This window comes from Stigmatopora argus, chromosome 7 (genome assembly GCF_051989625.1).
Source record: "Stigmatopora argus isolate UIUO_Sarg chromosome 7, RoL_Sarg_1.0, whole genome shotgun sequence".
NCBI lineage: Eukaryota > Metazoa > Chordata > Actinopteri > Syngnathiformes > Syngnathidae > Stigmatopora > Stigmatopora argus.
Window position 1 is genome coordinate 1,621,592 of NC_135393.1, and position 27,770 is coordinate 1,649,361.

A 27,770-nucleotide genomic window follows, 5' to 3' on the forward strand; every position below is an offset into this window, starting at 1 on the left:
AAAAGTTGAACTTATTGGGAGGTGTGTGGCCCGTTACATTTGGCGAATAAATGGCACAGCATTCCATCAAAAGAACACTATACCAACAGGGAAGCATATAGTGTGATCGTCTGGGTCTGTTTTGCTGCCTCAGGACCAGAACGACTTGCTGTAATTGATGGAATAATGAATCCTGCTGTCCACAGCAAGTTTTGAATGACAACGTCAGGCACTCAGTTCGTACGTTCAAACTCCAGTGTTATTGGAGCATGCAGCATGACAACGATCCAAAGCACACCAGGAGGCCCACCTCTTAATGGCTAAAAAGAAACAAAGTCAAGGTTTTGGAGTGGCCAAGTCAATGTCTGGATTTAAATCCTATTGAAATGATGTGTGGTCGGAAACAGGGTGTTCATGCTAGAAAACCCTCTAATATTGCAGAATTGAAATCTGCATAGAAGTGTGGGCCAAAATTCCCGTAAAGGCGGCACAACCCAATAATAGGCTCAAGGGGCCAATTACTTTTTCACAGAGGGCCAGACAAGTTTGTATTTTTTCTGCCTTGGTAAATAAAATCATTTCTAAACTGCATTTTCTATTTCCTTGGGTTGTTTCTCATACTGAAATTGGTTTGATGATCTGAAACCTTTGTGTGTGATAAATATGCAAAAAACAAATCAGGAAGGGGGCAAATACTTTTTCACGGCACTGTAGATGTGTAATTTAAGCTTTGGTCCATAATATTTTGGGGTCGCTTTCACACATTAGCGGACTGAAGCGAGCCGAGACCTCATTTGCGTAGTGCTAGACCAGTGGTATTTAACCTTGTTGGAGCTACCGAACCCCACCAGTTTTATATGCGGATTCACCAAACCCTACTTTACTGTAAAATAAATCATGATTTTTTTCAAATTCAAGATATATAAAATCCTCACACCACTGATTGGCCAAGCAATGTCACGTGATCATCTGCAGCCAGTGATGTTCAAGCGGGGCATGTTATCGTGTATAGACATGATGAGTCACTGTGTCTTGACTTCCGCGGCAGAGGCTCCACCGAATCTCTGAGACCGACTCACCAAACCCCTGGGGTTCGATTGAACCCAGGTTAAGAACCACTGTGCTAGATGTTAGTATCTACGTAGCATTAGTATCTACATAACCCAGTGACGGGCGGTGCATTTTTTGGTAGCGCCTTCAACGTATCAATTCAACCCTCAAAAAGTATCTTATGGCTATAAAACCTCTACTGCAGCTACAGCTGCGACACATAAAAAATAATCAATACATTAATCCACAAAAATGGGGTAAAATCCACTTCCTAGCAGCATTTCATGATTAAATACAAATACTGGAGCTTTTCAGACATTAAAACCAGGCCAGGGGGTAATTTTCCCGGGAAAAGACAGCGATGAACGTCAATGGCGTACGGGCAAACATTGCCCGAAAATGGGGTAAAATCCAGCCGAAAACAGCATTTATTGATTAAATACAAATACTAGAGCTTTTTAGACATCAGAACCGGGCCCGGAGTATCATTTCCCCGGTAAAAAGACAGCGATGAACGTCGATACGTCCATACGTCCATACGTGAAATGACAAAAAATGCACTAAAATTAGGTAAAATCCACTTCCTAGCATCATTTATTGATTGAATACAAATACTGGAGCTTTGGAGACATTACAACCAGGCCAGGGGGGTGATTTTTCCCGGGAAAAGGCAGCGATGGACGTCAATGGTGAAACGCCAAAAATTAAACTGGGGTAAAATCCACTTCCTAGCAGCATTTTGTGATTAAATACAAACACTGGAGCTTAAATACAAACACTGGAGCTTTTCAGATATCAGAATTTGGCCCACAATTAAAATATTATTTAGGAATATATTTTACTCACCAAAAATCCTTTTTACACAATATCCATCCTCCTTTCTTTCTTCCTTCTTTCCTATCGCCATCGAAGCTAATGATGAAAGTTGAGCCTGTCCTGTCATATTTCCGGCATAGTCCGTTTTGAAAATAGCATTAAATCAACACAACAACATACTATTTGCTTGTGGAGCTAAGTTAGCGCGCTGAAAGTGCCCCACACACCATTTTCCCGGCTGTAACAGGCTTGCTAGCTTCGGAGTTGACCGCCCTTTCTTAATGATGTCCATTTTTTTCTGGAAAAGTCCGTCTGGAAAATAGCTTTGTGAGCAAACAGAAACCATTTGTTTTTGCTTCTGTCGGCCATAGTGGGTGGAGTTTGCAATCTCGGCTGCCTGGGGTACTGCTTTGGCCCGCCTACTAGCCAATCATAGTTTGTGGACAAAATATAATATTATTTAGATATTTCTTAGGCCAGCAGAGAAGGCCTTGAAGGCCCTGACGGCCCGCCACTGACATAACCATCCAATGGCCAAACAGTTTCAACTCAAGGCATACATAGGGCGCCCTTCATTTGAATTTGTTTAGTGATGTTCAGGAACTCCCATTCATTCATTTTCTGTACCGCTTATCCTCACAAAGGTTGCGGGGGGTGTAGAGCCTATCCCAGTAAAATACGGGCATCGGGCGGGAGACACCCTGAATCGGTGACCTGCCAAACGCAGGGCACAAGGAAACGGAAAATCATCCACGCTCACATTCGTTTTCTCAACCGCTTTATCCTCACTAGGATTGCAGGGTGTGCTGGAGCTTATCCCAGCTGACTTTGGGCCAGAGGCGGGGGACACCCTGTATCGGTGGCCAGCTGATCGCAGGGCACGAGGAGACGGACAACCATTCACAATCACGCTCATACCGAGGGGCAATTTAGAGTGTCCATTCAGCCTACCTTATATGTTTTTGGAATGTAGGAGGAAACCGGAGTACCCGGAGAAAACCCACGCAGGCCTGGGGAAAACATGCAAACTCCTCACAGTGAGAGCCGACGCGCTAATCACTCTCTGCCGGTTCGTCCATTTATTTTCATATTCCTTTTAAATGTTTTAACACCCGGTTTCCATGTGGCAATTTCCACATTTTATTTTTGCATGCAATAATATTTTAATCCACTTTCTTATTTCTGTATTTATGGTACCTTTTATTTGCACATGTATTTATTTATTTGTGTATTTAATTATTTTTACAGCTTTGGTTCTTCATAGCTTTATAGCAGAGTGTTGATCCACTTTAGTCACATAATGCATTTATATAACAATAGTTTGATATTACCATATGCAAGTAATTTCTTAAGGGGTATTTTAGGTTTGTTCTTCCTATATGCATCCAAAGTAAACAAGCTCAAAGTGCATCGTACTAATTTGGATATCAAATTTTCCTCCAGTTCGGTCGTTTCATACGGACAGGACACGTACAGTTGGCTACATTAGTTCATCTCATTTTCTGAACCGCTTTATCCTCACTAGGGTCGTGGGGGGTGCTGGAGCCTATCCCAGCTGACTCCGGGCCAGAGGCGTGGGACACCCTGAATCGGTGGCCAGCCGATCGCAGGGCACAAGGAGACGGACAACCATGCACACTCACACCCATACCTAGGGGCAATTTAGAGAGTCCAATCAGCCTACCATGCATATATTTGGAATGTGGGAGGAAACCGGAGTACCCGGAGTAAACCCACGCAAGGGGAGAACATGCAAACTCCACACAGATGGATATGACCTGGATTTGAACCCAGGACCCCAGATCTGTGAGGCCAAGGCTCTAAACCAAGGGTGTCAAACTCGGTTGGTTTGCGGGCCGCATTAACGTCAACTCGATTTTCATGTGGGCCGGACCATTTTAGATATAATATTTAGATTATTATTATTTTTAAATCAGATTAAAAGAACTGAATCAAAAGCCCTAAATATTCAGTTTTTTATAGATCTAAAACAATGTTTATTTTAGCTTTTTTTCTTTAGTAATGGAAATTGTCTTTTAATCATTTGTCTTTCATTTCAAAAGCAAACAAAATAGTTTTTTAAATTATGTTCAATATTAAAGTGAAAAACTGAAAATATTTTTAAATATTTATTTTTAGATCTTACAAAATGCTTTTTGGACCAAAAACACAAAAGAAAAAAATGGATGGAAAACAATTGCAATTATTGATTTAAAAATAGGAAAATTTGAAAATATATTATACATTTTTAATCTTCATTTGAATTTGATCCTAAAACAGAAAGTCGGCACTCATGATTTTTTTTCTCGGGCCGCTTTAAATGATGCGACGGGCCAGATTTCGGCCCCGGGCCGCCACTCTGACACCTGTGCTCTAAACCACTCGCTTCACCGGGCCGCCCGCTGTAATAGCTGTGAATCATTTTTCCCCACTACTAAGGTGATTTAAAAATAAGGGCGTATGCCCAATACTCATTGGAAAATAACTTGTTTGCATCGACCAGCACCTAACTTGTTCAAGCCCAGTGATTGGTGTAAAACCCCACCCTTTAGCGTCACTTCCCGATTGTTTAGCCTATTGTAAAGGAATGAAGGAGGAGTATCAACGAGGTTATCCGTCCTCTTATTTTACAGTCATTCGTGATAAAGCTGGTGTGCATCAGTTCAGGTAAATGGCATACCCTTCGAAGTGTTTTTTTAATTATTTTTTATTGTGTTTGCTTTTACAATTGTGCCTTTGTTTAGATTTTATATATATTTGAGTCTTACAATGGGGCTTTATACAATGTTGCAGTGAAATGGAAATGGTGCAAAAAACACGCCTCTAAGTGTTCAGTAACGGTGTGTGTACGTGAATACGAATATTCAGAGGAAAAGTAAATAATTAGATGAAAATGACTTCTCGTACTGAGTTATTATTATTACATAGTATCAGTGGTTATTAGAGGTTCTCTTGCAAGTGGAATGTCTACCGTGGACCGCTATCAGTAGCATCGACCGCTAGCTTATGCTTTCATACAGATGACGTTAGCAACGGGACCTGCAATCTCGTGCCCTCTGCACTGAATGATGTGCAGTTTTTTTTAATTATTATTTTAAATACCAGCGTTTTATTTTTCAAAGGCACTTTAAGCGTATTTCAAGAGAAGCATTGTAATGTTAATACAACACTGCCCCTTCTGAACCAAGTCAACAATCTTGCAGTCATCATATCATGTAAGTGCTGCAACAACCAAACACTGCTATTTGACAGCATAGCTTCGATATTGATTCTCTCCCATGCATGTTGTATAAGTTGTATAATTTAAATTGTATTCAATGTCTTTTGAGTTTAAAACAAACCTGCCTGTTGTTTTTCAACAAGTAATTAAAGCAACTCTTCTGGGAGAGGGTGCTTACTTTCATGAAGCTATTTTGACTGCAGGGGAGAGTAGGAGACTGCGGTCAAGCCAACCCTCCACAAGTCAAGTTAGACCAGACCTGGGCAATTAATTCCACATAGGGCCGCAGTCGGTGCAGGTTTTCGTTCCAACCCATAAGCCTTTCCTATTTCTGCATCCTCACCCTCTTGCTACTGTGACAACTTAATTTCCCGAATACGGGATGAATAAAGTTATCCAATCCAATCCAAGAGGAAAACTTCTGGTATCTTAGAAGTGCAATCAGTGGATTGCAGTCAGGTACTCCTTGTTTCAGCAGAAATCGAATTAGTTAAACTGTCTGTGCTGGATCGGTTGGACAAAAAAAAAACCTGCACCGCGGCCCTCGAGGACCGGAGTGCCCAGGTCTGAGTTTGGATCCTTTGTTTAAATATTACGTGCATTATGGTAATGCAACATGGTGGCTTCAAGGCGAAAGCCCAATTATTTATAAAATTATATTTAAAAAAACTGGAAGATATCAGAGCATCTATCCACTTTGGAATTTACTAAACTACCCTACTAAGATACTTCCATTGCAAGCAGATCCTGTATTTGTAAATTAAAATACAGTGGTACCTCGACATAAGAGTGGCCCTACATACGAGCAATTTTAGATACGTGTAAAATTTCGGGCAAATATTTATCTTGAGATACGAGACAAATTTTGATATACGAGCATGCAGCGGATGCGAGAGGCTGCTCATAACATCATGGGCACTGTCTCTCTCCCCGCAACTCCCTTGTGTAATGTCTCTGTGATTGCAACTCCTTCGTGTAATGTGTCTACGAGCATTGGGCGGAGCGTAGCATTTTTTCAGTGTTTTTTTCCGCTGTTAGTCAGGACGAATGGCGAAGCGATCGCTAAAGAGGAGTATATACTATTTCTCGTTGGCAAGTTGTCGTGCGTTATCCTATTGTGAGGACATTTGTGTGCATCATTTTCAGAATATTTTGAAGGGAATGCAAAAGCAAACAACCCTCGATAGGTTGCGTCTGAAAGTCAGGGTGGAGGCGGGCAAATAGAGCCAACCCGGGAGGAGAAAGGTATCAAAATTTCGAGCTGTTTGGCCACAATGCCCAGCAATATGTTTGGAGGAGAAAAGGTGAGGCCTTTAACCCCAAGTACACCATGCCTACCGTTAAGCACGGTGGTGGTAGTATTATGCTGTGGGGCTGTTTTGCTACCAATGGAACTGGTGCTTTACAGAGAGTAAATGGGATAATGAAGAAGGAGGATTACCTTCAAATTCTTCAAGATAACTTAAAGTCATCAGCCTGAAGATTGGGTCTTGGGCGCAGTTGGGTGTTCCAACAGGACAATGACCCCAAACACATCAAAAGTAGTAATGAAATGGCTAAATCAGGCTAGAATTAAGGTTTTCGAATGGCCTTCCCAAAGTCCTGACTTAAATCCCATTGAGAACTTGTGGACAATGCCGAAGAAACAAGTCCATGTCAGAAAGCCATCAAATTTAACTGAACTGCACCAATTCTGTGAAGAGGAGTGGTCAAAGATTCAACCAGAAGCTTGCTAAAAGCTTGTGGATGGCTACCAAAAGCGCCTAATTGAAGTGAAAATGGCCAAGGGACAGGTTACCAAATATTAGCGCTGCTGTATGTATATTTTTGACCCAGCAGATTTGATCACTTTTTTCTGTTCACCCATAATAAAGTCATAAAAGAACCAAACTTCATGAATGTTTTTTTGTGACAAAGAAGTATCTGTTCCAATCACTCTATCAGAGAAAAATCAGAGTTGTAGAAATAACTGGAAACTCAAGAGAGCCATGACATTATGTTCTTCACAAGTGTATGTAAACTATTAAAAGTCCCATAGTATTTGGTACATTGATTTGGCCCAAAGGTTTGCTCATGTCAGTACTGCTTTGCACGCAAACGTAGTTGTAGTTGTTGCGTTTGACCAAAAGACGGCGATAAGTGCAATGCAGACGCGTTTTCTTTCTTTCTTTTTTTAACATTTTATTTCAAAGAAGAATAATTTCCGCTCGCCTCTGTCTGACGTTTTGAAGAGCCTGTCCAGAATCCTTGAAGAAGAGAGGTGAGTAAGCTTAGGTATTAGCACGTTTTAATGAAGTATTTGTGAATTAAATTTGCTTTTGCTCGCGAATGTTTCCGTTGCATATGTAAACTTGGAAGTTTGATTAGAACCTTAACGTCAGAGGATCTTCTCTGACCTTGGCTCGCAACCCTAGCTGGTGCTACGTCCCCTACCATCCAATTTTAATGTAAAGAAAGAAAACCACTGTATCTACTGTTTTTGTACTTTGTACTGTGCTTGATTAGCTGTTCTAAGTTTGTAATCTCTATGTATTTTCATAAAGTAATTTTGTTAATATTTGGCTATTACAGCAGAAACATTTTCACTTTTAATTGACTGTACAGTGGCTTGTCTTTTTCTGGTTGTCAAGATGGCTAGCCGCCGCGTAGCCCTGAAGGCCCTCGACTGGGTGGCGTTTGCTGAGCGTGTTCCTCCAAACCAGAAGGGCATGTTCAACGCCCTGAAAACCCGCAGTGATGCCATCTCTGCTAAGTTAGTTAAATTTCTTTAACATTGCCGTTTATTGCTAAGTCTGGTTTGTATCTCATCACTCCGAAAGTCTTCACACATTGAGCTTTAAAGTGGCACTAAAGCCTTATTTTTGCACATATTTTATATAGATTACCAGGTTTGTGTAATAATTTTCTTCCTAGTGCCCTGAATGTAATTCTTTGAACTTTTAGTGGGTTCTTATCTATGCCTTTCTGCAACATCCCTTTTTTCATGAACTCATTGGTTGCCATTGACAGCGCTAGACATCCAATCCGTTTGGGCAGTCAAAATGAATTGGATGTCTAGCTCTGGCAATGGCACAATGAAAGATGAGTGTTCACAGCCACTCCTCTCAGTTTGAATGAATTTGATGTCTATTTTTCAATTGCAGGCAATGAGTAAAAGCAGCCTACTTGATGGCATTCTGTGTAGTGCTATTGTCACATTGCAGAGATATAAAGTAGAATTTCTATTCAATATAAACTTTGCTATTTTACAATGATATAATAAATTAGACCTGGGGTATAAAAGAATAACGATAATTCTTGTGCAATATTTTTTGTTAACAATAAAAATAAAAACTTTCGATAAATTGATAATTTTAAACAGCAATTACAAGACACGACCACCACAAGAATGGGGCGCTGTTGCGACATGAACAGAATTTCCAGAACAATAATAAGGAGAATGATAAGTCAACAGGGTTTTTAGCACGGAACATGAAAAGGACAATGACATGGCCAAAATGAGTGATTTGGAGATGCAGGACAACACCGAGCCGATACACTAAAAGATCCAAGTGAATTCTCCCTGGTTATTTTTCTTTTTATAAAAAATAGCTTGAAAATACAGCCATATCTCTACTTACGAATGCCTCTAGGTACGAAATGTTCAGGTTACGATTTTTTTTATATGCAAATGGAGATTCGAAAAAGATCCAAGTTACGAAATCCTCAAAAAATTAAATGCATTTCCTCATCCGTTATTTTATTTTGAAAATATTGTCACTTCACTTTAGAACATCGCTACCTTCTACTGGCCTCTCATTTCATCTCTCTTATTCTATCTCATGTAGTGACAATAAAAGCATTCAATTCAATTCAATTGGCGCTCTCACAACAACTACTATCCATGTTTCAAGATTCTCTCTTACATACCTGTGCACCTCAGCTAAATGCTCCCCTCATTAATGATTGCAATTATTATTATTAATTATTAATGATGCCCTATTACGTTATTAAATACAAATGCAACGCGGCACATATTTTCACGCACACGCACACAAACACACACAGGGCACATGTAAAAGTCTAAAATGTAGTGGACAAAAAGTGGACGGCTTTCGGCCATGGTAGAACGAGCTCTTGCCGTCATCTGGCAGACAAACACGGGTATCACATCCCTATTATAACGGCCGCGGAGGGAACTATTTCAGCGGAACGGCACATTTTCATATGCTTTATTTATTTTAAGACATTAATCAATCATTTCCTTATAGTTTTCTCTCATTTTTGTGTTTCCTCACATCTTTCATACAAAATGGGGACACTTTGACCAATTTTAAAGGGTTTAGTTGGTAGTTGTGTGAGGACTGGAACGAATTACAGTATTTAAGTATAAAGTACACCTACTTACGAAAATTTAAAGTTACAAAAAAAGTTATGAAACCAATTAATTTTGTAAGTAGAGGTACCACTGTACCTGTGGACAAAGAGCAGCCTTATTGAAAATGTCCTTAACCCACTGTCCTCATTTGAGAACAGCCTGTAATATTTTTCTTACTTGATATAAAGGTGTTTCCCCATTCTATGTAAATGTCGCAAAAATCTAAAACTTGTAACGTGGGTTAAATGGATGAAGTTCATTCACCCCTTTTTATTTTATTTTTTGTAAACGGTCATATGTGAGGTAAGTTTACACTTTTTGTGAGGCTGAAAATAGTCTGCTTGCCTTGTCTTCAGTTGATTATTTTATTTACTATGATAGTGCACATCAACTTTTGGTTTGAATAAGAATTTATAAAAAATAAAGCCATCAGTCAAAATTTCTGGTTTTATTGTTTACTTTTCATAGTGTAAGGATGGAGTTGTCTTATCTTTATTGCACAACAGAACATCAAAAATACATTTTAAAATCATATTTTATATTATCTTTTCTTATAAAGGTAACATTTACTTTCATAATTGAATAATGGGGAGCATAATTTATTTCTTATTCACAGAAGTTTGAAGTTTCAAATTCGAAAGAAAAAATATTTGATAGTTATCGTGATTATTGATATCCACTGATATATATATTTTTTATTGTGAAAACAATTTTTGTCATCCCCCTGCTCTTCATGAATATTCGCTCACCTGTGTCTCCTGCTCCAGCGGGATTCCTTGCATGCATAGGTTCATTTCAAGTAGGCCAAAAATAAGAGACAGACAGCAAGGTTACCAAGGGTCCTTAAGTGTTAAATCAAAATGAGTGTCTTAGATTTAATATAAAATCGTGCTGATGGGAATGCTCTCGGACCTTCCCTAAAATAAGCTCACATTAACCATGTAATGATGATTTGAAATCGTGGTGAGGCACAATTTCCCATGCTGGTGAGGGCCATTTGCCTGACATGTCACCTGGGGTAATTAGAAATGTCTTTACATTATACAAATTGAAAAATCTGCCAGATTTTCCACATTGCCAGTGGCACGATTGGCTACAATTTAATTGCAACGTAGCTTCTTTTCAATCACATAGGTTATATATGCTGTTGAACATTTAGTTTTAACATATTGTGAATCCAGCAACTTGCTAACAGCTGAGAAGGGTTAGGTGTTTAGGGTTAGTAGGGTTCATTCTATTTATTTCTCCTACTAGACTGGCTTCCCTGCCTGAGTCTCCCATTGCCATTGACTGGACCCACTACAAGACTTCTGTGGCCAAAGCTGGAATGGTTGAAGAGTTTGAGAAGAAGGTAAATTTAACTACAAACCAGAATCTAGAACAGTGGTTCTTAACCTGGGTTCGATCGAACCCAAGGGCTTCGGTGGAGCCTCTGACACGGAGGTCAAGACACATCGACTCATTCCTATTCACGATAACATGACTTGCTTGATCATTACTGGCTGCAGATGACCACTTGACATTGCTTGGCCAATCAGTGCTGCAAGGAATTTACATATCTTGAATTTGAAAAAAATCACATTTTATTTCGCACTAAAGTAGGGTTCGGAAGCTCCAACAAGGTTAAGAACCACTGATTAAGTGTCTCCAAATTATTCCACAAAGGGCTGCAGTGGGTGTATTTCATTCCAGTCAAACATGATTACACAATTTCACCAATCTGGTCTTTTACAAGGGTAATCAGCATACCTTTACACGTTCTTCTTTTGTTTATAGTTCAAAGCACTGCAGATCCCCAAACCTGTTGATACACAGTCAGGTGACATCAACGCGCAGGAGCAAGAAGCGGTCAGTGTCAACCTAAACTATTCCATCCTTCTAGAATATATTTGAACCTCAATGTCTCATTATTTCACAAAACTTTTATTTCACCAGGACAAAGACGCCAAAGCTTACGTGGAGGCGTCAAAAGCTCGTATTGCCCAGTATGAGGAAGAGGTGAGAGTGCCAAAAATAATTGTTGTGTATCCTTAAGGAATAAGGATTAAATTTCGTAACATAGAGCCACCTTGCCCAAATTTCACTTAATTTAAAGGCGTATTCACACCAAAATAGTCCTAGTTTGCTTTCTTTGGTCCGCACCAAAATTCATTTGGTCTGTTTCCTTTTCCTTCTCACATTGCAATTTTTGCAAAAACCCAGGTTTTGACAACAATCCTGCGTATGTTGCAATATTTTGGTACAGTGGTACCTCGACCTACGATCAGCTCGTGGTACGATGAAAATTTCGATCGAATAATTCGCCCGCGATACGATCAAAATTTCGAGATGCGTCCAAGCCAGCTGGCCATGACATGAGAGGCTGTTTATCATTGTAGCCCACTGTCTTTTTTTTGCCGCATCTCTTTCGTGTATAACGGATATCTACGAGCACTGAACGATTTATTCAGACGAGTTTCGACCAGGAAATGCACAACGCGCATGTGCGGGCAAAAAGAGGGCTTTCTGGGTAATGAAGTATACTCGGGCACACAACACTGATAGGCAATGGCACCCTTTCTCAGAACAAAACTTCATTACCCACAATCAATACGTGGGTAAGCTCAGCTATTGCATTTCCTGTTATTCTTTCCTTAGCCTTAGCTCCCGCGATCGCTCCTTCAAGACTACTTCTCGTGGGCAAGTGGTCGTCCGTTATCCTATTGTGAGGACATTTGTGTGCATCATTTTCGGAATATTTTGAAGGGAATACAACAGCAAACAGCCCATCGACGGCGAACGTGAGGGTAGAGGCGTGGCAAACCGCTAACCCGGAAAACGAAGGTAAAAAAAGATTAAAACAAAATTAGAATTCAGTTTTGTGTAAAGTTACATTAAACGTATGTTTGAGTGTGTCTGTATATATTAATCCAAGTTAATTTAAATTTGTTTGTTCGTTTACGAGTGCCGTGGATAAAGTCCCCCTCCGCCTCCGTGTATGTCGCTGTCTCTACCCTCCGCGAAATGCGTCTAATTTTACTTCTATTAAACACATTTCATTACTATTAAACCACTAGTTATGTGTTACTTTGTTAATAGATGGCGAATTAGAAGAAAAAACATTTTTTCCAATCCAATATCCTGTTTTTGGTGTTTTTTCAGAGGGTTGGAACAAATTAATTTGTTTTTAGTTCATTTCAATGGGAAACGTCCGCTCGAGTTACGAAAAGCTCGACATACGATCTCAGTCCCGGAACGGATTAAGATCGTATGTCGAGGCACCACTGCTGTAGTGCAATTAAAATTAGACAACTCCCTCATTGCACTATGAAAAGTAATGAATAATAAAACCTGCAGAAGTTTTGACAGGCATCTTTATTTTTATAAATTTACTGTCAAACCATATTGCTGTGCAATATGAAATAAAATCACAAACGCTCTCCATCAACCTCACTGAGTTCAAGCTGTTTTTATAAGGAAGAATGGGCAAGAATTTCAGTCTCGATGTGCAAAACTGATAGAGAAATACCTAAAGTGACTAGCAGCTTTAACTCCAGCAAAAGGTGGCGAAAAAACTTAATGCTATTTCAGGATTTTCTTTGTTAAAAGGTTTAAAATAACAATAAATTTTGTTCCACTTCATGATTGTGTCCCATTTGTTTTTGATTCTTGACAAAACGTTTTAATTTTATATCTTTGTTAGAAGCCTTAAATTTGGTGATAGGTTGAGAAGTTCAAGGGGGCGAATGCTTTCACAAGGCACTAGCTGAGTGGAGATTAGCTCAAGTCATATCACAAGAAAAAAAAGAAGAGGCCAATTACCTGTTTTTCCATTATGTTCTCAAGCTTAACTAGTCATAGCTGTAATTTATTGTATTCCGACCAAAAAAATGAAATGATGCCCACCTATCCTATGGTGCCTGTTTTTGTAAATGACCCTGTACTCAGGAATTTCTTTTGTCATAATGCTACACTCGCTTCATAGTTTGTGTTTAAGCACACCCTAAGGAGTATCATCAAGAGAATGTAATTTTAACATTTTACTGAGAAAATATGAAACTCGTTATGTATACACATGCAAAAAAAATCTTTAAAAAAAAACGCAAGTTACAACAATGTTGTGATTTATAGTTAGAAAAATGTGGCCTGTTTGTTCATGCATTTTACATACTCACTCTCACCCTTTTCTTTTTGTTCACAGTTGAATAAGTTTCGGAATATGATTCCCTTTGACCAGATGACCATTGAGGATCTGAACAACACCTTCCCTGAGACCAAGTTGGACATGGTCAAATATCCATACTGGCCCCACAAGCCAATTTCTGAATTGTAATTAATTCATTGAATTGCCATTCACCTCTCAATAAAAAATACACATTTTGGATGAGTTTAATGGGTCTGTCCCTGGCCACCATGCATTGTCTTAATTTTCAATATTCGTAATGATGTTTGCTTTTCATTATGGATTTAAAATTACTTCAGGTAAATATACCACTTCCCACATGAGCAAGACACACACAAAAATCAGCTGTGGCCTTTAGCATTTGTTGCAGGCTGAAGGCAGGCTGTCAAATCGCCACTGAGACGTTTTTTCTTTTTTTTGTGCTAACTTTGACGTCCATTTCTGTCATTCAATCAGTCTCAAAACTTGGTAGTTATGCTGGGTCAGCCAGTGTCTTGTTGCTTTGTGCCTGATTTTTTCTTGTGAAAACAAAGTAACATTGCTACTTTCATAATTGAGAAACTAGTCAAGGGTAAACCTACGCATCTGCAAACATCGTTCAATCGTTGGACAAAGCAGTGTGGGCTGTGTCAGAGCCATGAAGAAAGAGTTGACACAGCTTGCTGCCAGTACTTTTTCAGAGAAGTAATGATAACTCTACTTTTCAAAAGTAATTTCAACTATACTGTTCACAAGACATGCAGTGCCTTGAAATATTATTTGGTCCCTTCCTGACTTGTCACACACAAGTTTCAGAACATCAAATCAATTTTCATATGAGACAGGCAACCTAAGGAAAGAAAATGGTCTTTCTAAATGATTTTATTTACCAAGGCAAAAAAAATTACAAACTTGTCTGGCCCTCTGTGAAAAACAATTGCCCCCCTTTGTTCAATCAGAAAATAACTGACTAATCACAATTGTAGGAAAGCTCAGTTCAATTTCACAAGCAACACCCACACCTGATTACCAATGTCAGACAAAGTGAAGTAGGCTACAAGATCAGAGCACCATGTCACGATCCAAAGAAATTCAAGAAGAAATGCGTAAAAAAAGTGATGGACAAAGCCGTTTCCAAAGCTTTGGGGTTCCAGTGAACCACTGTCAGGGCCATTATCCACAAATGGAGAGAACTGGGAACAGTGGCATATCTACCCCGGAGTGGTCGGCCAGCTAAAATGACTCGAGTGCGATGACGGCTCATCCAGGATGTCACAAAAGAACCTAGAAAAATATCGAAAGAACTGTAGGCCTTGCTGGCCTCAGTTAAGGTCAATGTTCATGACTCTACTATAAGAAAAACACTAGCCTGTACTATTAGAAGAACACTGGCCAAAGCTGGCATCCATGCCAGAGTTCCAAGGTGAAAACAATTGCTGTCCAAAAAGAATATAAAGGCTCGTCTTACGTTTGCCAAAACATCTTCATGATCCTCCACACTTATGGAAGAACATTCTGTGGACTGATGAGTCAAAAGTTGAACTTATTGGGAGGTGTGTGGCCCGTTACATTTGGCGAATAAATGGCACAGCATTCCATCAAAAGAACACTATACCAACAGGGAAGCATATAGTGTGATCGTCTGGGTCTGTTTTGCTGCCTCAGGACCAGAACGACTTGCTGTAATTGATGGAATAATGAATCCTGCTGTCCACAGCAAGTTTTGAATGACAACGTCAGGCACTCAGTTCGTACGTTCAAACTCCAGTGTTATTGGAGCATGCAGCATGACAACGATCCAAAGCACACCAGGAGGCCCACCTCTTAATGGCTAAAAAGAAACAAAGTCAAGGTTTTGGAGTGGCCAAGTCAATGTCTGGATTTAAATCCTATTGAAATGATGTGTGGTCGGAAACAGGGTGTTCATGCTAGAAAACCCTCTAATATTGCAGAATTGAAATCTGCATAGAAGTGTGGGCCAAAATTCCCGTAAAGGCGGCACAACCCAATAATAGGCTCAAGGGGCCAATTACTTTTTCACAGAGGGCCAGACAAGTTTGTATTTTTTCTGCCTTGGTAAATAAAATCATTTCTAAACTGCATTTTCTATTTCCTTGGGTTGTTTCTCATACTGAAATTGGTTTGATGATCTGAAACCTTTGTGTGTGATAAATATGCAAAAAACAAATCAGGAAGGGGGCAAATACTTTTTCACGGCACTGTAGATGTGTAATTTAAGCTTTGGTCCATAATATTTTGGGGTCGCTTTCACACATTAGCGGACTGAAGCGAGCCGAGACCTCATTTGCGTAGTGCTAGACCAGTGGTATTTAACCTTGTTGGAGCTACCGAACCCCACCAGTTTTATATGCGGATTCACCAAACCCTACTTTACTGTAAAATAAATCATGATTTTTTTCAAATTCAAGATATATAAAATCCTCACACCACTGATTGGCCAAGCAATGTCACGTGATCATCTGCAGCCAGTGATGTTCAAGCGGGGCATGTTATCGTGTATAGACATGATGAGTCACTGTGTCTTGACTTCCGCGGCAGAGGCTCCACCGAATCTCTGAGACCGACTCACCAAACCCCTGGGGTTCGATTGAACCCAGGTTAAGAACCACTGTGCTAGATGTTAGTATCTACGTAGCATTAGTATCTACATAACCCAGTGACGGGCGGTGCATTTTTTGGTAGCGCCTTCAACGTATCAATTCAACCCTCAAAAAGTATCTTATGGCTATAAAACCTCTACTGCAGCTACAGCTGCGACACATAAAAAATAATCAATACATTAATCCACAAAAATGGGGTAAAATCCACTTCCTAGCAGCATTTCATGATTAAATACAAATACTGGAGCTTTTCAGACATTAAAACCAGGCCAGGGGGTAATTTTCCCGGGAAAAGACAGCGATGAACGTCAATGGCGTACGGGCAAACATTGCCCGAAAATGGGGTAAAATCCAGCCGAAAACAGCATTTATTGATTAAATACAAATACTAGAGCTTTTTAGACATCAGAACCGGGCCCGGAGTATCATTTCCCCGGTAAAAAGACAGCGATGAACGTCGATACGTCCATACGTCCATACGTGAAATGACAAAAAATGCACTAAAATTAGGTAAAATCCACTTCCTAGCATCATTTATTGATTGAATACAAATACTGGAGCTTTGGAGACATTACAACCAGGCCAGGGGGGTGATTTTTCCCGGGAAAAGGCAGCGATGGACGTCAATGGTGAAACGCCAAAAATTAAACTGGGGTAAAATCCACTTCCTAGCAGCATTTTGTGATTAAATACAAACACTGGAGCTTAAATACAAACACTGGAGCTTTTCAGATATCAGAATTTGGCCCACAATTAAAATATTATTTAGGAATATATTTTACTCACCAAAAATCCTTTTTACACAATATCCATCCTCCTTTCTTTCTTCCTTCTTTCCTATCGCCATCGAAGCTAATGATGAAAGTTGAGCCTGTCCTGTCATATTTCCGGCATAGTCCGTTTTGAAAATAGCATTAAATCAACACAACAACATACTATTTGCTTGTGGAGCTAAGTTAGCGCGCTGAAAGTGCCCCACACACCATTTTCCCGGCTGTAACAGGCTTGCTAGCTTCGGAGTTGACCGCCCTTTCTTAATGATGTCCATTTTTTTCTGGAAAAGTCCGTCTGGAAAATAGCTTTGTGAGCAAACAGAAACCATTTGTTTTTGCTTCTGTCGGCCATAGTGGGTGGAGTTTGCAATCTCGGCTGCCTGGGGTACTGCTTTGGCCCGCCTACTAGCCAATCATAGTTTGTGGACAAAATATAATATTATTTAGATATTTCTTAGGCCAGCAGAGAAGGCCTTGAAGGCCCTGACGGCCCGCCACTGACATAACCATCCAATGGCCAAACAGTTTCAACTCAAGGCATACATAGGGCGCCCTTCATTTGAATTTGTTTAGTGATGTTCAGGAACTCCCATTCATTCATTTTCTGTACCGCTTATCCTCACAAAGGTTGCGGGGGGTGTAGAGCCTATCCCAGTAAAATACGGGCATCGGGCGGGAGACACCCTGAATCGGTGACCTGCCAAACGCAGGGCACAAGGAAACGGAAAATCATCCACGCTCACATTCGTTTTCTCAACCGCTTTATCCTCACTAGGATTGCAGGGTGTGCTGGAGCTTATCCCAGCTGACTTTGGGCCAGAGGCGGGGGACACCCTGTATCGGTGGCCAGCTGATCGCAGGGCACGAGGAGACGGACAACCATTCACAATCACGCTCATACCGAGGGGCAATTTAGAGTGTCCATTCAGCCTACCTTATATGTTTTTGGAATGTAGGAGGAAACCGGAGTACCCGGAGAAAACCCACGCAGGCCTGGGGAAAACATGCAAACTCCTCACAGTGAGAGCCGACGCGCTAATCACTCTCTGCCGGTTCGTCCATTTATTTTCATATTCCTTTTAAATGTTTTAACACCCGGTTTCCATGTGGCAATTTCCACATTTTATTTTTGCATGCAATAATATTTTAATCCACTTTCTTATTTCTGTATTTATGGTACCTTTTATTTGCACATGTATTTATTTATTTGTGTATTTAATTATTTTTACAGCTTTGGTTCTTCATAGCTTTATAGCAGAGTGTTGATCCACTTTAGTCACATAATGCATTTATATAACAATAGTTTGATATTACCATATGCAAGTAATTTCTTAAGGGGTATTTTAGGTTTGTTCTTCCTATATGCATCCAAAGTAAACAAGCTCAAAGTGCATCGTACTAATTTGGATATCAAATTTTCCTCCAGTTCGGTCGTTTCATACGGACAGGACACGTACAGTTGGCTACATTAGTTCATCTCATTTTCTGAACCGCTTTATCCTCACTAGGGTCGTGGGGGGTGCTGGAGCCTATCCCAGCTGACTCCGGGCCAGAGGCGTGGGACACCCTGAATCGGTGGCCAGCCGATCGCAGGGCACAAGGAGACGGACAACCATGCACACTCACACCCATACCTAGGGGCAATTTAGAGAGTCCAATCAGCCTACCATGCATATATTTGGAATGTGGGAGGAAACCGGAGTACCCGGAGTAAACCCACGCAAGGGGAGAACATGCAAACTCCACACAGATGGATATGACCTGGATTTGAACCCAGGACCCCAGATCTGTGAGGCCAAGGCTCTAAACCAAGGGTGTCAAACTCGGTTGGTTTGCGGGCCGCATTAACGTCAACTCGATTTTCATGTGGGCCGGACCATTTTAGATATAATATTTAGATTATTATTATTTTTAAATCAGATTAAAAGAACTGAATCAAAAGCCCTAAATATTCAGTTTTTTATAGATCTAAAACAATGTTTATTTTAGCTTTTTTTCTTTAGTAATGGAAATTGTCTTTTAATCATTTGTCTTTCATTTCAAAAGCAAACAAAATAGTTTTTTAAATTATGTTCAATATTAAAGTGAAAAACTGAAAATATTTTTAAATATTTATTTTTAGATCTTACAAAATGCTTTTTGGACCAAAAACACAAAAGAAAAAAATGGATGGAAAACAATTGCAATTATTGATTTAAAAATAGGAAAATTTGAAAATATATTATACATTTTTAATCTTCATTTGAATTTGATCCTAAAACAGAAAGTCGGCACTCATGATTTTTTTTCTCGGGCCGCTTTAAATGATGCGACGGGCCAGATTTCGGCCCCGGGCCGCCACTCTGACACCTGTGCTCTAAACCACTCGCTTCACCGGGCCGCCCGCTGTAATAGCTGTGAATCATTTTTCCCCACTACTAAGGTGATTTAAAAATAAGGGCGTATGCCCAATACTCATTGGAAAATAACTTGTTTGCATCGACCAGCACCTAACTTGTTCAAGCCCAGTGATTGGTGTAAAACCCCACCCTTTAGCGTCACTTCCCGATTGTTTAGCCTATTGTAAAGGAATGAAGGAGGAGTATCAACGAGGTTATCCGTCCTCTTATTTTACAGTCATTCGTGATAAAGCTGGTGTGCATCAGTTCAGGTAAATGGCATACCCTTCGAAGTGTTTTTTTAATTATTTTTTATTGTGTTTGCTTTTACAATTGTGCCTTTGTTTAGATTTTATATATATTTGAGTCTTACAATGGGGCTTTATACAATGTTGCAGTGAAATGGAAATGGTGCAAAAAACACGCCTCTAAGTGTTCAGTAACGGTGTGTGTACGTGAATACGAATATTCAGAGGAAAAGTAAATAATTAGATGAAAATGACTTCTCGTACTGAGTTATTATTATTACATAGTATCAGTGGTTATTAGAGGTTCTCTTGCAAGTGGAATGTCTACCGTGGACCGCTATCAGTAGCATCGACCGCTAGCTTATGCTTTCATACAGATGACGTTAGCAACGGGACCTGCAATCTCGTGCCCTCTGCACTGAATGATGTGCAGTTTTTTTTAATTATTATTTTAAATACCAGCGTTTTATTTTTCAAAGGCACTTTAAGCGTATTTCAAGAGAAGCATTGTAATGTTAATACAACACTGCCCCTTCTGAACCAAGTCAACAATCTTGCAGTCATCATATCATGTAAGTGCTGCAACAACCAAACACTGCTATTTGACAGCATAGCTTCGATATTGATTCTCTCCCATGCATGTTGTATAAGTTGTATAATTTAAATTGTATTCAATGTCTTTTGAGTTTAAAACAAACCTGCCTGTTGTTTTTCAACAAGTAATTAAAGCAACTCTTCTGGGAGAGGGTGCTTACTTTCATGAAGCTATTTTGACTGCAGGGGAGAGTAGGAGACTGCGGTCAAGCCAACCCTCCACAAGTCAAGTTAGACCAGACCTGGGCAATTAATTCCACATAGGGCCGCAGTCGGTGCAGGTTTTCGTTCCAACCCATAAGCCTTTCCTATTTCTGCATCCTCACCCTCTTGCTACTGTGACAACTTAATTTCCCGAATACGGGATGAATAAAGTTATCCAATCCAATCCAAGAGGAAAACTTCTGGTATCTTAGAAGTGCAATCAGTGGATTGCAGTCAGGTACTCCTTGTTTCAGCAGAAATCGAATTAGTTAAACTGTCTGTGCTGGATCGGTTGGACAAAAAAAAAACCTGCACCGCGGCCCTCGAGGACCGGAGTGCCCAGGTCTGAGTTTGGATCCTTTGTTTAAATATTACGTGCATTATGGTAATGCAACATGGTGGCTTCAAGGCGAAAGCCCAATTATTTATAAAATTATATTTAAAAAAACTGGAAGATATCAGAGCATCTATCCACTTTGGAATTTACTAAACTACCCTACTAAGATACTTCCATTGCAAGCAGATCCTGTATTTGTAAATTAAAATACAGTGGTACCTCGACATAAGAGTGGCCCTACATACGAGCAATTTTAGATACGTGTAAAATTTCGGGCAAATATTTATCTTGAGATACGAGACAAATTTTGATATACGAGCATGCAGCGGATGCGAGAGGCTGCTCATAACATCATGGGCACTGTCTCTCTCCCCGCAACTCCCTTGTGTAATGTCTCTGTGATTGCAACTCCTTCGTGTAATGTGTCTACGAGCATTGGGCGGAGCGTAGCATTTTTTCAGTGTTTTTTTCCGCTGTTAGTCAGGACGAATGGCGAAGCGATCGCTAAAGAGGAGTATATACTATTTCTCGTTGGCAAGTTGTCGTGCGTTATCCTATTGTGAGGACATTTGTGTGCATCATTTTCAGAATATTTTGAAGGGAATGCAAAAGCAAACAACCCTCGATAGGTTGCGTCTGAAAGTCAGGGTGGAGGCGGGCAAATAGAGCCAACCCGGGAGGAGAAAGGTATCAAAATTTCGAGCTGTTTGGCCACAATGCCCAGCAATATGTTTGGAGGAGAAAAGGTGAGGCCTTTAACCCCAAGTACACCATGCCTACCGTTAAGCACGGTGGTGGTAGTATTATGCTGTGGGGCTGTTTTGCTACCAATGGAACTGGTGCTTTACAGAGAGTAAATGGGATAATGAAGAAGGAGGATTACCTTCAAATTCTTCAAGATAACTTAAAGTCATCAGCCTGAAGATTGGGTCTTGGGCGCAGTTGGGTGTTCCAACAGGACAATGACCCCAAACACATCAAAAGTAGTAATGAAATGGCTAAATCAGGCTAGAATTAAGGTTTTCGAATGGCCTTCCCAAAGTCCTGACTTAAATCCCATTGAGAACTTGTGGACAATGCCGAAGAAACAAGTCCATGTCAGAAAGCCATCAAATTTAACTGAACTGCACCAATTCTGTGAAGAGGAGTGGTCAAAGATTCAACCAGAAGCTTGCTAAAAGCTTGTGGATGGCTACCAAAAGCGCCTAATTGAAGTGAAAATGGCCAAGGGACAGGTTACCAAATATTAGCGCTGCTGTATGTATATTTTTGACCCAGCAGATTTGATCACTTTTTTCTGTTCACCCATAATAAAGTCATAAAAGAACCAAACTTCATGAATGTTTTTTTGTGACAAAGAAGTATCTGTTCCAATCACTCTATCAGAGAAAAATCAGAGTTGTAGAAATAACTGGAAACTCAAGAGAGCCATGACATTATGTTCTTCACAAGTGTATGTAAACTTTTGACCACAACTGTATACACACACATATATATATATATATATATATATATATATATATATATATATATATATATATATATATATATATATATATATATATATATATATATACACACACAGAGTGGTACCTCGTCATACGACCGCTCGTCATACAAAATTCTCGTCTTACTGCGGAAATTTCGATCGAATAATTCGCCCGTCATGCGATCAAAATTTCGTGATGCGACCAAGCCAGGTGGCCATGGCACTGTCTTTTTTGCATATCTTTCGTGTATAACAATATCTACGAGCACGGAACGATTAATTCAGACGAGTTTCTATACGACCAGGAAACGCACAACGCGCATGCGCGGGCAAAAAGAGGGCTTTCTGGGTAATGAAGTATACTCGTGCACACAACACCCATAGGCAATGGCAACCTTTCTCAGAATAAAACTTCATTACCCCCAATCAATACGTGGGTAAGCTCAACTATTGTATTTCCTGTTATTCTTTCTAAGGAAAGAAGCTCCCGCGATCGTTCTTTAAAGACTATTTCTCGTTGGCAAGTGGTCGTGCGTTATCCTATTGTGAGGACATTTGTGTGCATCATTTTGGGAATATTTTGAAGGCAATACAACAGCAAACAGTCCATCGATAGCGAACGTGAGGGTGGAGGCATGGCAAACCGCCAACCCGGAAAACGAAGGTAACAAAAGATTACAAAAAAATTAGAATTCAGTTTTGTGTAAAGTTACATTAAACGGATGTTTGAGTGTCTGTATATATTAATCCAAGTTAATTTAAATTTGTTTGTTCCGTTTACGAGTGCGTTGTCGTGGAAAGAAAAAAGAACCCCACCCCCCACGCCCCCTAACGTCTCTGTCTCCCGTCGGCGAAATCTGCCCAATTTTAGTTAGATTAAACACATTTTATTACTATTAAACCACTAGTTATGTGTTACTTTGTTAATAGATGGCGAATTAGAAGAAATAAAACATTTTTTCCAATCCAATATCCTGTTTTTGGTGTTTTTTCAGAGGGCTGGAACGAATTAATTTGTTTTCCATTCATTTCAATGGAAAACGTCCGCTCGAGTTACGAGAATCTCGTCATACGATCTCAGTCTCGGAACGGATTACGATCGTATGTCGAGGTACCACTGTATATATATATATCTATATATATATTTATATATAGATATATATATATATATAGAGAGAGAGAGATATAGATATATATATTTATATATATCTCTCCCCCTCTCTCCCCTTCCTCTCTCCCCCTCCTCTCCCCCCCTCCTCTCCCCCCCTCCTCTCCCCCCCTCCTCTCCCCCTCTCTCCCCCCCTCTCCCCCCCTCTCCCCCCCTCTCATGATCACAAATAATGTTCAAATTATTTTGGGGGAAAAATAATTGAATGTTCCTTAACTGTGATTATAACTGTGGTTCAAATCAGAGACCATAATGAAAGTAACGTAATAAATTAATATATCTTGTACCCCCACTGTTTAGGACAAATTTTATGAAATCAAGACATCTGTGGAGGAGGAACTGCAGACAAGCATGGTAAGTGTTGTTTTACTGGTCCTATTAGGAGGAAGCTACCATTAGGACATGAACACATGAACAAATATATATATATATATATATATATATATATATATATATATACATATATATACATACATATATATACATACATATATATACATATATATATATATATATATATATATATATATATATATATATATATATATATACATATACATATATATAGATATACACATACAGACGCTCCCCTACTTACGAACGCAATTGGTTCCGAGCGATTGTTCATAAGTTGAATTTGTTTGTAAGTTGATTCAGTGCTATATTTTGTATTATAATTTATGTTTAAGGCCGATATAAGTATATTGAAGGTTAATATAAGTGCATTTGTATGTTTAAGGCTTGTATAAGTAACACGCACTGGTTTGTACTGAAAAAAAAAACATTTAATAACATGGAGAGAATATGTACAGTACTGTAGAGAGAGAGAGAGATTTATGTATTAGAAACTGGCCAAAAGAAGCGACCTAATGACGATTGCACAGTTTTCTTCTTTTTTTTCATCATAAATGATGCGGTAGCACTGTATGGCATCATTCAATTGATTTGCAAACTTTGTGCAACGTTCAATATTTGGGTCCTGCTGCTCGATCTCTCTGTTTATAAATGGTACTGACTGTCAAACGATTCAATGCCCGTGAAACGCTCACCACTCTCACGCGCATCAAGCTTCGTTATTATTGCCACTCGTTTCAAATGAAATGGCTTGCCTCTTCCTTGCAACTCCCTCAATAGAAGCCTTTAGCTTTTTACCAACCATATTCAATATTGGATGCATGAGATATTTAATGATACAAATGAAAAAGGTTCTTTGCACACTGGAGATACATTCACGCACTTCCGCATTGCAACGAAGAAGAAGGTAGATGCTGGGTGAGCTGAGCTCTCACAGCGCCAGGCGTCGGTATTAGCGGCGGAAAGAAGTACTACTCCGAAAAAGGCGCGAAATACAAAATTAGGGGAGCGTCTGTATAAGTAACACGCATTGGTTTGTACTGAAAAAAACATTTAATAAAATGGAGAGAATATGTACAGTACTGTATAGAGAGAGAGAGAGATTTATGTATTAGAAACTGGCCGAAAAGAAGCAATCTAACGACGATTGCACAGTTTTCTTCTTTTTTTCATCATAAATGATGCGTTAGCACTGTATGGCATCATTCAATTGATTTCCAAACTTTGTGCAACGTTCAATATTTGGGTCCTGCCGCTCGATCTTTCTGTTTATAAATGGTACTGACGGTCGAACGATTCAAGTTGTATGCCCGTGAAACGCTCACCACTCTCACGCGCATCAAGCTTCGTTATTATTGCCACTCGTTTCAAATGAAATGGCTTGCCTCTTCCTTGCAACTCCCTCAATAGAAGCCTTTCGCTTTTTACCAACCATATTCAATAATGGATGCACGAGATATTTAATGATACAAATGAAAAAGGTTATGCACTTCCGCATTGCAATGAAGAAAGTAGATGCTGAGTGAGCTGAGCCCTCACAGCGCCAGGCGTATTAGCGGCGGAAAGAAGCACTACTCGGAAAAAAAATACAAAATCGAACTTACGAACATTTTTCGACATAAACGCAATTTGCAGACATGTTCGTATGTACCGTTGTTCGTAAGTCGTATGTTCGTAAGTAGGGGAGCGTCTGTATATATATATATATATATATATATATATATATATATACATGAATATATATATACACATATATATATATACATGAATATATATATACATATATATATATATATACATATATATATATACATACATATATGTGTGTGTACGTGTATATATGTATATATGTATATATATATATACATATGTATATATATATACATATATACATATATATACATATATATATATATATATACATATATATACATATATATATATATATATATATATATATATATACACAGTGGTACCTCGTCATCCAACCGCTCGTCATACAATATTCTCGTCTTACGACGGAAATTTCGATCGAATAATTCGCCCGTCATGCGATCAAAATTTCGTGATGCGACCAAGCCAGGTCTTTTTTGCATATCTTTCGTGTATAACAATATCTATGAGCACGGAACGATTAATTCAGACGAGTTTCCTCATACGACCAGGAAACGCACAACGCGCGGGCAAAAAGAGGGCTTTCTGGGTAATGAAGTATACTCGTGCACACAACACCCATAGGCAATGGCAACCTTTCTCAGAATAAAACTTCATTACCCACAATCAATACGTGGGTAAGCTCAACTATTGTATTTCCTGTTATTCTTTCTAAGAAAAGAAGCTCCCGCGATCGTTCTTTAAAGACTATTTCTTGTTGGCAAGTGGTCGTGCGTTATCCTATTGTGATGACATTTGTATGCGACATTATCGAAATATTTTGAAGGGTAGACAAAAACAAACAACTCTTGATGCGTTCGTTTTGAAGACTTCGGCGGAGCGGCCAGGTGGTGTCAACTCGTAGAACTACGTAAGGTAAAAAAGATTACAACAAATTTAGAATTTAGTTTTGTTTGAAGTTACATTAAACGTTGAGTGTCTGTATATAGTTATCCAAGTTAATTTAAATTTGTTCGTTTACGATTGCATTGTTGCCGTGGATAAAGCCCCCCCGAACAGCCCCCCCCGCCTCCGTGTATGCCGCTGTCTCTATCCTCCGCGAAATGTGTCTAATTTTACTCCTATTAAACACATTATTACTATCAAACCACTCGTTATTTATTACTTTGTCAATATATGGAGAATTATAAGAAATAAAACATTTTTTTTCTATCCAATATACTGTTTTTGGTGTTTTTTTCAGAGAGTTGGAACGAATTAATTTGTTTCCCATTCATTTCAATGGGAAACTTCCGCTCGAGTTACGAGAATCTTGTCATACGAGCTCAGTCCCGGAACGGATTAAGCTCGTATCTCGAGGTACCACTGTATGTGTGTGTATATATATGTATATGTATATGTATATGTATATGTATATGTATATGTATATGTATATGTATATGTATATGTATATGTATATGTATATGTATATGTATATGTATATGTATATGTATATATATCAGTGGCGGGCCGTCAGGGCCTTCAAGGCCTTCTCTGCTGGCCTAAGAAATATCTGAATCATATTATATTTTGTCCATCAATACGTACTTATTATTCCAAATGGTCTGTTAGCGTCCTTTCATTGCTTTTCCCCATGGTTGCACTGCTTCCAGATGTGTGTTTTCATGTTGAAGCATTTAACCAATCACATTTCAGCCATTATTTGTTGCCAGATCAGATCTGCCTCAAAGCCTGCACAATCAGTTCTTGCGGGCTCTGCTGCATTAAACTAGACTGTTGCTTTTAACCAATCAGATTTCGAGTTGGCAACCCCACAATGATTTTTCATAGGCGTTAGCATTTTGCTGGCTGGGACATGTCATTGCTTTCACAAACTATGATTGGCTAGTAGGCGGGCCAAAGCAGTACCCCAGGCAGCCGAGATTGCAAACTCCACCCACTATGGCCGACAGAAGCAAAAACAAATGGTTTCTGTTTGCTCACAAAGCTATTTTCCAGACGGACTTTTCCAGAAAAAAATGGACATCATTAAGAAAGGGCGGTCAACTCCGAAGCTAGCAAGCCTGTTACAGCCGGGAAAATGGTGTGCTAACTTAGCTCCACAAGCAAATAGTATGTTGTTGTGTTGATTTAATGCTATTTTCAAAACGGACTATGCCGGATATATGACAGGACAGGCTCGACTTTCATCATTAGCTTCGATGGCGATAGGAAAGAAGGAAGAAAGAAAGGAGGATGGATATTGTGTAAAAAGGATTTTTGGTGAGTAAAATTACAAATATGGCTCTATTGCTAAATAATATTTCAATTGTGGGCCAAGTTCTGATATCTGAAAAGCTCCAGTGTTTGTATTTAATCACAAAATGCTGCTAGGAAGTGGATTTTACCCCAGTTTAATTTTTGGCGTTTCACCATTGACGTCCATCG

At 39.4% G+C, this 27,770-nt stretch overlaps 2 protein-coding genes across 11 annotated transcripts in view; both read left to right on the forward strand.

Annotated features, from left to right (window-relative positions):
• The first annotated feature begins 4,367 nt into the window (after positions 1-4,367).
• LOC144077764 (ATP synthase peripheral stalk subunit d, mitochondrial-like) lies at positions 4,368-13,783 on the forward strand. 3 transcript variants are annotated; one of them, XM_077605732.1, is made up of 6 exons: positions 4,368-4,512; positions 7,696-7,817; positions 10,677-10,773; positions 11,199-11,270; positions 11,358-11,420; positions 13,603-13,783. In XM_077605732.1, the coding sequence occupies exons 2-6, from the start codon at positions 7,696-7,698 to the stop codon at positions 13,732-13,734; spliced, it is 486 nt and encodes a 161-aa protein (XP_077461858.1). In that variant the 5' UTR covers positions 4,368-4,512; the 3' UTR covers positions 13,735-13,783. The 3 variants fall into 3 exon arrangements, with proteins under 3 accessions (XP_077461858.1, XP_077461857.1, XP_077461859.1); XM_077605731.1 differs by lacking the exon at positions 4,368-4,512 and adding an exon at positions 7,163-7,325; XM_077605733.1 differs by lacking the exon at positions 4,368-4,512 and adding an exon at positions 7,362-7,512.
• Positions 13,784-19,399: 5,616 nt separating this feature from the next.
• pnpla6 (patatin-like phospholipase domain containing 6) overlaps positions 19,400-27,770 on the forward strand; it is a 118,977-nt gene continuing 110,606 nt past the window's right edge. For 7 of the 8 annotated variants that reach the window (XM_077604352.1, XM_077604351.1, XM_077604358.1 and 4 more), the window contains exons 1-2: positions 19,522-19,607; positions 23,676-23,729. In XM_077604352.1, coding sequence (XP_077460478.1) covers positions 23,727-23,729 — 3 coding nt within the window. In that variant the 5' untranslated portion in view covers positions 19,522-19,607; positions 23,676-23,726. Of the gene's footprint in view, positions 19,608-23,675; positions 23,730-27,770 lie in introns of all 8 variants that reach the window. The other variant, XM_077604359.1, reaches the window with a different exon arrangement.

Bases quoted from the DNA above. Each gene is read 5' to 3' on its own strand.
- LOC144077764 (XM_077605732.1), top strand. From the start codon at position 7,696: ATGGCTAGCCGCCGCGTAGCCCTGAAGGCCCTCGACTGGGTGGCGTTT. The intron at 11,271-11,357 runs GTCAGTGTCAAC...TTATTTCACCAG, and splicing joins ACGCGCAGGAGCAAGAAGCG to GACAAAGACGCCAAAGCTTA. The intron at 11,421-13,602 runs GTGAGAGTGCCA...TTTTGTTCACAG, and splicing joins TTGCCCAGTATGAGGAAGAG to TTGAATAAGTTTCGGAATAT.